This window comes from Salvia splendens, chromosome 17 (assembly GCF_004379255.2).
Source record: "Salvia splendens isolate huo1 chromosome 17, SspV2, whole genome shotgun sequence".
Classification (NCBI taxonomy): Eukaryota; Viridiplantae; Streptophyta; class Magnoliopsida; order Lamiales; family Lamiaceae; genus Salvia; species Salvia splendens.
This window is the reverse complement of record NC_056048.1, coordinates 22,552,079-22,563,454: the sequence shown is the minus strand read 5'-3', so window position 1 is coordinate 22,563,454 and position 11,376 is coordinate 22,552,079. Positions and strand designations below refer to the sequence as shown.

The window sequence follows — 11,376 nt, the reverse complement described above, 5'->3', positions numbered from 1 at the left end:
GACCCGTCTGGGGGAGGCTAGTTCGTGCGGCCATGAGGGGCTGGGGGAGGTTAGTTCGTGCGGACACGAGGGGCTGGGGGAGGCTAGTTCGCTTGCAAATGTATCTCGAACTCGAAAAAAAAAGCTGGGAAGCAGTGGCGGATACAGTTAAGTACAAAGGGGTATAAGTGTACCCCCAAAATTTCCAAGTAGCTTACTAGTAAGACACTCATATTTCACAGCGTCAACCAGGGTTCGAATCACCCTGGTGCGATTTTTACAAATCAGGGTGTTGTTTTTCAATATTTAGTGATTCAATGCATTTATGGTTTCTTTTTCACAATTCAGGTGTTGTTTTTCAATATTTAGTGATTCAGTGCATTTATGGTTTCTAATTAATCTTTGAATAAACATATCTGTTCTCTCATTTGTTTTATACCCAATAAAGAATTGTACAGTTTAATTTATTCTTTATTATTCATGGTTTCTATTTTTCCTCATCATATTTATTAGTAGTATATAGAAAATACAATATGTTTTGTTTTAGTTTAAATATTTAGAACTTTCTCCAAACTAAAATAAACTCCTTGTTATATAAACATCTAAGAATTATACCATTTTATAAAAAGAAATATTTTCAAGTATAAACACTAAAAATAATCTTTTTTATACACAAATATTACGGATTCATTGTAAAAAAAATTGAGATAACGGAAGAAATAAAATTGATTGAATTTTAAATTTCTTAAGTTATTGTAATTATTTATCGTACCTCTAATTTAAAATTTCTGGATCCGCCACTGCTGGGAAGAAAGAGTAGAGAGAGAGCACACGCCTATTGTTGGATAAGAAGGGGAGATAACCAAACCGAAGGGGGAAAAAAGGGGGACAAATCATCAGCCGTCGGATCTAGGGTTGTTGATCCGCCGCTATGCCGAAGAACAAGGGTAAGGGAGGGAAGAATAGGAAGAGAGGGAAGAACGAAGCCGATGACGAGAAGAGAGAATTGGTTTTCAAGGAAGACGGACAGGAGTACGCGCAGGTCATGCGCATGCTCGGTAACGGACGGTGCGAGGCCACGTGCATCGACGGCGTCAAGCGCCTTTGTCACATCAGGGGCAAGATGCACAAGAAGGTTTGGATCGCCGCCGGCGATATTATCCTCGTCGGTCTCCGCGATTATCAGGTACAAAAAATTTTAATCTTTTGTCTGTGCTTTATCTTCTATTCTAGATCTTGAGCTTTATGCGCCTTGTTATCCCGATGATTTTATGATGTGTTGATTAAATTAGTTGTCTTTTGGTCATCTTTGCTTTGCCAATTTCATATGTTATCTGATAGGTTTTGGTCTGATTTTTTTATATGTAATTGGTGTTTTTTTGCCAATTTTTTATTCCACGCCATGGCTGTTTATTGTATCAGATGGAGGGTTGTTTTAAACTGTTTATTTATTTTGTATGAAAGAATTCTCAGTCTGTTTATGGCTCATCAGGAGCTTTTTCAGTCTTTCGTGTTTATTCCTTTATGATAGTGTTAGATTCTAGTTGGATTTGGATGAGAGGTGGTAAAGAGTCCAAATATGCTTTTTTCTTATCTTGGTATTTGCTTTCTATGTGACTAATGTTATGATATTAGAATAATATAATCATGGGGAATTTGTTAGCTTTATTTTCATGTGTGGACTTGGGTTCCTCTTCATGGGGAATTTGTTACCCCTCTATTTGTCTCAGGCTAGTGTTAGGTTCCAGTTTTATGGATTTAGATGGGGAGGTTGTAGAGTCGAAGAAAATAAGTATGCAATGATTCTTGTTTGTGTATAAATTTCCCCTTAGTGGTCCTTATTCTATGCCTCTGTTTACAATGTCTATGTAGATTCCCAAACAATAAAGTGGGGGAATTTGTTGACCTTAGTGGACATGAAGTTCCTTTTCTCCTTATCTTATCAAATCTCTCAACTCTACTTTTGAATGACTAGTGTTAGATTCTAGTGCTGTGGTTTTAGATGGATTGAGTGGTAAAGAGTTGATAAGCAATCAAGACTACATGTAGATGCTTGTTTTTTCATGTTTTCCAATTTTCTCTCTTTTTGTGTGTGTTTCTAGTCTTAATTGGTTTATTCTTTGCAAGTTGTATGGGGTTCTCTCATCTGAATTTTTTTGTTTATTACTAGGATGACAAGGCCGATGTGATCCTGAAGTACATGCCCGACGAAGCCAGGTTGTTGAAGGCCTACGGCGAACTGCCCGAGAACACTAGGCTCAATGAGGGTATTGCTGGAGGACTTGATGAGGAGGAGGATGGCCCTGGCGATGATTACATTGAATTTGAGGACGAAGACATCGACAAACTCTAAAGAGCTTTTGAGAGCTGCATCCCTATCTATTTTTTTCTTTTAAAAAATAGCCTTTTGGATTTTTCAATACTAGAGGATTGTTGTCTATTATGTTTGATGAAAATATGTGTGGATTTCTCTCTATGGGTATTTTGGTTGATACAATAACAGTGAGCTCGAGTTATATACTCCGTGTTATCTCCAGTTCGATATGTATCGGAATCTGAGTTAAGCTAGAGAAAAAAGGAAGGTATTAATTGAAATAAGATGAAACAAAAAATGCATACATATATCCTACTCTAGATTACAACATCAGATCTCTCTCATACAGGCTTATGTGTTCATATATATTAAGTTGTGTCACTGTTCTGAGGCTGAGATGAATGTGGCAAAGGCTGCAAGCATTTACTCAGTTCCAGCAATCTTGTTTTTCAATGCTTCTATGTCTGTTACCAGTTCCTTTCTACTTGACTGCAAGAATCAAACATTCCATATAAGCCACAGCAGTTTCCTGGTAACACAAATATCATATAAGATCCTAGATTGCCTCGTGTACCTTGTAGAGCAGGTAACGGTACACAAACCACGCTATGTATGCGAGCCCAACCAACTCCAAGATCTTGGGAAGCTGATAAAGAGGTTTCCATGGAAACAACAAGCCTTGTGTTAGTCAAAGAGAGTGACAAAAAAAATAAGGCTCGACAATGAGAAAAACACACAGAGGAGTGGTGCAGCTACGCGTTTTTCTTGAAGAACCTACCAATGGAATCGAGTTGATTGCACCAACAACTGTGGAAGCTAACCAAATTGCAACAATGGAGCCGCCACCATAAATAATCACAGTGGTTTTGTTTTCAACAGCATCCCACTGATGAATAAATCATCAACCAGTATGGTTAGAAATATCAAGTATTGAAGAGTGTAGGGTGCAGTCGCTCGATTGGGATAGTGTGTTATCTACCTTTTCTTTGAGCTCATTGAACAATTCATTGGTATCAAGAGAGCTCTCCTCCGACGAAGAGGCCTTCACAAGGAACTGGGAAGTCCTCCTACACTCTGAACACCATTTAATATATTTAAAGAAAGTTGGTTAAAATCACTCTCAACCAAATTCATCACATTGAAAACTCCATCACAAAAGATAGTTAACCAAAAAAACAGAGTAAAATCCCCACATTTCTACAACTGATCAAAGAGTATGAATTGGACATTGGAGGGTAAATATAATGATTAAAAAGATTGAACCTTTGAGTAGCTTGAAGGGAGTGGCTGAAAGGGTAGGACGTTGGGGCAAGGGACAGAAGACGGCCGCCGGCCTGACGGCAGGGAGGCGGTGGAGCAAGACAGGGGTGGTGGCCGCCATTGAAGTAGAAGCTGCCGCTGCCATTTTTGAGTGAAGCTCAAGCAAATGTGATTTGTGCAATGGTGGCTTTCTCTATTTTGCTATGCCTCTCTTTCTTTATCTCTATTTTTGATTGATATCCAATGCATTTTCAATGTTAGGATGCTTCCATTGGCTGACACGTGGATAATTCATGCTTTCTCATTGGTTGATTTCCTATCTTGATAATATAGTAAATGAATTTCATTATCAAGTGTTTCATTTATTTATCATTTTCTGAATATACTCTAAGAAGCTCTATTTATATACGAATTGCGAATTGGTACTATAATTTTTAAAATGTTGAAATTCCACTTAATAAATCATATTCTAGCGAGAAATTTCTTCAAATTACCCAATTAGAACATCTAGGATAGACGTAGCCTAGCAATAGGCTAGCCAAAAACTCCTCCTGCCACGTCATCATGTCCTTTCCACAGCCTAACCAAACAACAGTCTAGCAATAGACTAGCAAATAAATTGACTAAAACCTAAATGCCCTAGCCCAACAAATAAATTGATAAATAAAGAGGAAAAGATACTCGTTAAAACAAGTGGTGCGAATGAAATGAAGTGCAACGAGTCGTATATGTAGAGTTGAAAATAAAAAATTAATTACGGGCGTTAGCCGATCGCTCGCTGCACAATAGGCGGCGAGCAATTGGCTAACGCCTGAAGTTCGCGCCTGACCTCTCGTCCGTCGCGTTAGCCTAATGCAATGGTGGACTAACGCCCCGCCCGAGCCGCTAGCCAGTGGCTAGGGCAGGTGCTAGTACACTATTGTGGATATCAATAAATAATAATTCCTCCGTCCCACAAGAATATGCACTATTTCCGTTTTAGTCCGTCCCACTAGAATATGTACTTTCCAATTTTGAAAACTATCTCTCTAATGAGGTGGGACCCATTTCCCACTAACAATATTTTAATTATTTTTTCCCTCTATCTCTCTTTTACTCTACTAATTTTGTATTAAAACTCGTGTCGAATCCAAAGTGCATATTTTTTGGGACGGATGGTAGTACTATTTCCAATTTAAATATAATAATAGTAAGAATACCTTAAAGAAAAGCTATATGCGGGCTTGTTTCTAAATCGCTTTTACAATGTAGGCCTAATAAAGATTTAATAGGATTAATTGACTTATAATCCCATTCACAATTTATGTGATATAGGCTACACTGTGGCCCGATTAAGACCCACTACCTAAATTAATTAATTAAAATTTTAATACCTACCTAAATTAATTAAATCATCAATAAATTGCATTTACAAATTTCAAGTAGTTCGTTTATTAGTGCAAGAACTCCCCAATACACAAATACAATGCCTTTTGCACATATATAGGCGTTAGTTGCTTTGTCTCTATTTCTTGTAATCCACCCGTCCAACAATACAAGACTAATTTTGACCAGGTACTGATTTTAAGAAATATACTCCTTCTCTCTCATTTAAGATGATACGTTTTTCTTTTTAGTTTGTCTCCAATAAGATGACACATTTCATTTTTCGAAAACTTTCTCCCTCCAATTAATACCCTCAACTACTTTTTCTCACTCCTTTTAAAATATTCATATTTCTTTCTGTGTCTATTTTAATACTTGCATCTATCTTTTCTCTCTCCAATTAAATACATTAACCAATAACTCCGAAATTTCCGTGTCGGCCAAGAAATGTGTCATCTTAGCCGGGACGGAACGAGTAGTAGAAAGTGAGTGAAAAATGTTAGTAGAATATGAGTCATACTTTTATATATTAATTTTATATTGAAATGTGAGTGAAATAAAGTTAGTCGAATGTGGGGTACATTACTAAGAGTAGTGAAAAAAGCAAATGAGACATTTACTGATGGACAGACGAAAATAGCATAATGAGATACTTATTGGTCGAGGGAAGACGAAAATAGCAAAATGAGATACTTATTGGTCGAGGGAGGAAGTATCATATTTCAGTACTAGTATCATTTTAATTTCGTACTTATATAAATAGAAGGGTTATTGTCCTATAAATACATGAACTTTCAATATTTTCTGGTTTTTCCCCCGAACTTTATTTTTTAAATGTAAATACACGAACTTTATACTTTTCTAATTTTTCCCCTAAATGAAAAATCAAAACTTATTTGGCAAAGTAAAGCTTATATGGCAGTCAAAACTATGTCGTTTTGATTTTAGTAATTTAAAATAAATTCAAAAAAATTCCACCTCGCTTCTCAATCCCTTTCTCTTTCTCTCTACCATTTTTATCTTCTTCAGCTACTACACCAGCAGCAACTTGTCCCTTCCTCCACCACTCAAACACCATCTGCAACTTTGTTCTACTCAAACAAAATAATGGCATGCTTTGGTGTCGTTCTTTCTTAAGAAAACCCCAATTACATACATAAAAAAAGTCAAATAAAAACATAAATCCTATACACGATTCACCTAATAATTTATTCACATTTCAAGAATCCATATTACAATTTGAAGTTAAATCCAAACAACATCTGTTCAAGACAAAACTTAATAATCATCGAATCAATTCTACGGCAGAGGAAAGAAGATGGATGTTTGAGTTTGAAAAGAAGACTGAAGGTAGAAAGAAAGAGAAGCGGAGAGAAAGGTGAGGTGGAATTTTCATTTTTTTATTTTATATTTGATAAAATCAAAATGACGTCGTTTTGATTGCCACATAAGTTTTGATTTTTAATTTTGGGAAAAAAATCAGAAAAGTACAAAGTTTGTGTATTTACATTCAAAAGATAAAGTTTTATAGAAAAAATAGAAAATGTTGAAAGTTAGTAACCCTAAATAGAATGATATCATTTTCATACACATCAGTTAACCGGTCAATACGGAATTCAAACACGAAATGAATAAGATGTAATTTCCTACCATTTGAATGTGACAATCGTTGTTCATCTATTCAAAGTTCATAAATGATATACATATGTGTGTACACACAAAATATAGTGAAATATCCAAATTCCAAAGGCCAACTAATCCAACTCACACTGTTTGATTAAACTAAGTTTAGCCAACACATAAGAACAACTCAAAAGAGGCTTCAATTCTCTTTTTCTTTGTTTGTTTAAAGTTGCCACCCCTCCATTCTCTCACTTGTGAGAATATAGTATGCAACAACCAAGCTAGAATAAGCCCTCTCTCTCACATCCACCAAAACTTATTATTCCCTTCGCATTCACTTCTTGCCATCTGCAATCAAAACCCCAATCCCTCCAAAAATCCAACCCCAAATGCTAACAACACACTGACAAAATATTCATTCAACCATTCATTCTCTCAACTTCTTCATTTCATCAACATTAGCCTCCTTAGTTTTCTTCAATTATGCACTTCTACTATTCCAACCCTACTTCAACATTATTCCCATGTAACATTTGTTCAATCAAGAAATCCCAAAATCACTCCAAAGGTAGAATCTTTTCCTAGTTTTCTCTCAAGAAAACGCGATAAGGCTCTATCTCATCGCTCAAGTAAGGATTTTTAAGACTTTTCTTTCAAGAAAAACGAGATAAGGGCTCTATCTCATCGCTCAAAGTAGGGACTTTTCCGAGTTTTCTTTCAAGAAAACGCAATAAAAACACTCAGAGAAGGCACGTCTTCAAACTTTTCTTGCAATGTTCGGTGTGTGAAGACTAGTAATACATATTTTGAGGCATGATCAAGAAGCATTCATTGAAGTTTTGATGGGAGCTACTAAAAGGAGCATCTTGATCATGTTTTGTGCTCTAATATTGTTCAGACATGTTGAAGCATCATCATCACTACTCCAGCTGTACGAGGTTTCGTCTCCAGCCAACTTCTCGGGCGTGGGAGTCTCACTCCTCCGCCTCAGGGCCCACAGCCTGTGGAAGAACGGAGCCAGCCTCAGCTCCATCGGAATCCCACCAAAGGCGGCGCTGCCATTTCCATTCACAAGAAGAGTTGACTTAGTCTACCAAGACCTCGGCAATTGGTCAACTTCTTACTACAATATTGTCATAAACTACTCGCTAGTGGCTCCTGTCGTAGGCCTGATGGCCTACGACCCTGACACGGGCCCCACAAGCACCAGGCTCGTGGGGCTCGAAATGCGAGGGGACAGTGTAATCACTTGTCTTTCCAAAAGGTTTCTCTTCATCAATACCACGCTGTGAGCCTGCGGTGCGTCAGGTTCGCCGCGGACGGCACGTTGCAGCTATGCAACGTGTCGGGCAGCGGCTGCACGTGCGTGTGGTGGAGTGATGGCCACTTCTCGATCGTCGCTCCTCCATTGGACATGAAGAAGGATAAGAAGGGGAAGGAGTCCGCGGTGAAGTGGTGGATGATCGGAATCCCCGGCGGCGGAATTTTGTGTCGGTGGAGAAGTGTGAGGAAAATGGAGAGAATTGCTGAGAGAAGTGAAGGTTTGAATTCAATACGAACATGTGGTTTTGATTTAACCGTGCATGACTAGACACGATTGTTGATTTCGTCTCCAAATATGCAAAGCATTATTTTTATTTTTAGTTTGCGATGAAACTAATGTTTGATTCTCTCTAACATCACAAATCCCATTAATCATTAATACTACATCACACATTCAAATGTAAAGCAAGTCACATGTTTGATTATCTCTCCAACATTTGAGTGAGGGAAAAAAGGTGTTAATCAATTGCTTGAATATCACAAAACTTATGGAGTGAAAATGGTGGCCTAAAAATAGAGCCATTGATCATAGCATGAGCAACAATCTTGTTAGCTGCATCAGTGGCATGAATCCCATCCCAGCTCACATAGTTATATGGATCACCACACGCAGTCGCAACCAAGGTCCGGCCGTTGATCACCTTCTCGTTCCCACAGTAAACTCTCTTATCAAAATTGTATGCACCACCACCATATCCACAGCATGCCTTGGTCCCATACTTCATCCCTGCCCAATATCCCAACATCAGTGTGTGTTTGTGTTTTCTTGAATTTAGAGAAGCAATATTATTACCATGAGAAGTGGGATGGTGGAAAAGCTCTAGCATAACAGAATGTATGTCTGTATACACAACATTTGCATCACCAATCTCTCTTCTTGTCTGCTTCAATGCTTCCTCCAACATAGTGTTGTAGTCTACCACAGCATTGTTGTAAGAGATCAAGCATCCGAATGCGTCAATGTCCGAGGCGTTGTGAGGCAGCTCCACTAAGAATGCAGGGTAGCAACCTATTGGTGCAAGATTCAGCACCAAGAAATCTCTCCCACCTATTGCATAAATCTCCTGAAAATTTTGACACAAATTATCATAGTTTAGTATCATTAGCCCTTTTTGGATGAGAATAAAATAGCTGCATAATCACCTTAATAGTGCTAGCAATTTGTGACACTACTTGAGGGATATAATGCTTCACCCCATTTATGCCAATGGATGCTAAGTTCCCAGTGAAATCATTTTGACCAATGTAGAATGTGTAGAGAGATTTTCCAAAAACAGTAGGTGGTGGAAGCTTGTCTTCTCCTGCAAAAGACATGATTTTTAGCTACATTAAGATAATCAAACTATGTGTTGAATGATGTTGGGATATATTAACCTGATGAAGAGTGAAGTTGATCAACTTTGGTCTTAAATTGCTTCATTTGATTGAGCTGAATAGCAAGAGAAAAAGGGCTAACACCTGTGACAAATAGTGAAGTCTGTGGCAAACGAACCGTCGATGCCAATGTTGCAAAATTGGCACCATGTCTGAAATCTGATCCTATTGACTGCAAATATGGGCTCAAGAATGGTATCCCCAGAGCTTGTGCTGCATTTTTTCAAACACAAATTGTAACAGAAAATCTCCTAAACCAAAATTTTGCATTTCATTTTATCAGTATTGGTGAAAAAATAGAGTCCAGTTTATGTCACTTGGTATCACTGTATCTGTATAAGTTGTTAAAATGTGCAAATCCACAGTTCTTGGATTTTTCTTGATTATGTCCAAGAAATCTCCACTCTTGCCAGCTACGATGTTTTGTCACTTAACTCAGATTTTTTGTATCATTTCCTAAATTTAATGTGGTAAGGGCCTAATCATGGACCAATAATATAGTCACGGGATGCCTTCCTTTTAACATAGCTCAATCATGCAAAATCAGATTAAATATTGAATACTTGAGGAATAAAAATGAATACCTAAAAAATCAACAATGACCCTGCCATCTGTGGCTCGGCCGGCTGGTTTGTGGAAGTATGTCATGCCGAAGGGCAGCCTCTCTGCCGGAAAAGCAGCATAGAATCCTCCGGTGTCAGAGTTTGAATCTCCGAAGTTGAAGATGGCCTCAAAACCACATTTCTTACCATGGATTCTTGCAGCTGACATTGCCACAATCACTGCAAAAACCAACATCTTTTTCCTACTAACTTCAAGATTCATTCTTGAATTTCTGACTTACCCTTTCAGGGAGTTTGAGGATAGTACTTATGTATGTGTGCCAAAATGTACACTCTTTAGACCTATATATAACAGTATATTACAAGAAAGACTATTAAAGATGTAACTGACCACATGGGACAATCAAAGGAGTGGTTCCATGCTTAGAAAACATGCTGGTTGAAGTCGTAGGAGCCACCACCATATCCACATCAAGCAGTGGTTCCATTCTGCAGCCCTGAAATAGACCAAATGTTGTTATTAGGCCTAAGAAAATGCATCAAAGACAAACAGAATTAATGATAATCATGAGATTTTGAGGTTGTCACAAAATAAAGATTGCATCTTGGCACTAAAATATACTCCTATGAAATGACATGAAATAAACACAAGCATGCAAATCAAGATTCTGGCTTCCTAGATCTTAAGGCTGTGACAGCATAAAAAGCTTGTACCTTGGAACATAAACAATTAGCTATAGGCATATGTAAAGAACATCATACAGAATGCAAGTCAAGATTGCTAGTTCATAGATACCGACATTGTCATCAAAATTGTCCAAAAAACCAATATATTTGTGTGTTGAGTTTGATCCATTATTTTATTTTTTGTTTGATCAAGCTAAAGTTATTAAATTGGTGATAAATATGAAGAAGATGTCGATTGTGGACTAGTATGAATTCAACGGTTTAACCAATTCAGACTTGTTGGATGAATATAAATTTGGATTATGCATGAGCAAAACAATCCTGGTTTTTAATGAAAAGGAAACTGGACTCTTGAAAAAATTGATGTGTTTCCATTGAATTTGCAACCATTATGCCATAATCTGTTTATGGAGCTACTAATCAACAAGAGTCAAAATGGGGAGAAAATGTTTATCTTGTTGGACCAAAAATACAATGTCCACCACTAAACTGTTGGCTACAATGTTGCAATTTTGAACAATATTATACCTTTTCCATACAATTTGTCTTGTTTTCCACTAAACTGTTGGGCTGCACGAGGTGTAAGCCCATTAATTTCTAAGCTAAAAATACGTTGGGCCTAAGCTATTAAATGTACTGACATTACTGGCCTGCTACCCAGTTTTCATCACACAGCCATTTTGGATCTAGAAGAAGATATCATTAATGGTTGAATAGTAATCTTAAACTTAAATATTAATGAAACTGGCTCTGCTTTGTAAATTGATTTGTCTTCAATAACCAAGATAATTACTTCAAAACCCAAAAGGATTTATTTGAAAATGGGATTTTCCAATGGGAGGCTAATATAATCGACAGTATCCTTGTTGGTAATACCACATCATTTTT

The 11,376-nt window shown here is 37.4% G+C and overlaps 3 protein-coding genes across 3 annotated transcripts; 1 reads left to right on the top strand and 2 right to left on the bottom strand.

Annotated features, from left to right (window-relative positions):
• Positions 1-790: 790 nt before the first annotated feature.
• LOC121773283 (eukaryotic translation initiation factor 1A) lies at positions 791-2,495 on the top strand. Its single transcript, XM_042170102.1, has 2 exons — positions 791-1,165; positions 2,150-2,495. The coding sequence occupies exons 1-2, from the start codon at positions 911-913 to the stop codon at positions 2,330-2,332; spliced, it is 438 nt and encodes a 145-aa protein (XP_042026036.1). The 5' UTR covers positions 791-910; the 3' UTR covers positions 2,333-2,495.
• Positions 2,496-2,539: 44 nt separating this feature from the next.
• On the bottom strand, positions 2,540-3,772 carry LOC121773282 (protein CURVATURE THYLAKOID 1A, chloroplastic-like). Its single transcript, XM_042170101.1, has 5 exons — positions 3,557-3,772; positions 3,273-3,367; positions 3,072-3,179; positions 2,868-2,939; positions 2,540-2,782 (listed from the first exon to the last, which is right to left on the bottom strand). The coding sequence occupies exons 1-5, from the start codon at positions 3,696-3,698 to the stop codon at positions 2,717-2,719; spliced, it is 483 nt and encodes a 160-aa protein (XP_042026035.1). The 5' UTR covers positions 3,699-3,772; the 3' UTR covers positions 2,540-2,716.
• A 4,460-nt stretch (positions 3,773-8,232) lies between these two features.
• On the bottom strand, positions 8,233-10,477 carry LOC121773281 (GDSL esterase/lipase At4g01130-like). Its single transcript, XM_042170100.1, has 6 exons — positions 10,193-10,477; positions 9,823-10,020; positions 9,239-9,451; positions 9,008-9,165; positions 8,658-8,928; positions 8,233-8,591 (listed from the first exon to the last, which is right to left on the bottom strand). The coding sequence occupies exons 1-6, from the start codon at positions 10,287-10,289 to the stop codon at positions 8,323-8,325; spliced, it is 1,206 nt and encodes a 401-aa protein (XP_042026034.1). The 5' UTR covers positions 10,290-10,477; the 3' UTR covers positions 8,233-8,322.
• Positions 10,478-11,376: the final 899 nt, after the last annotated feature.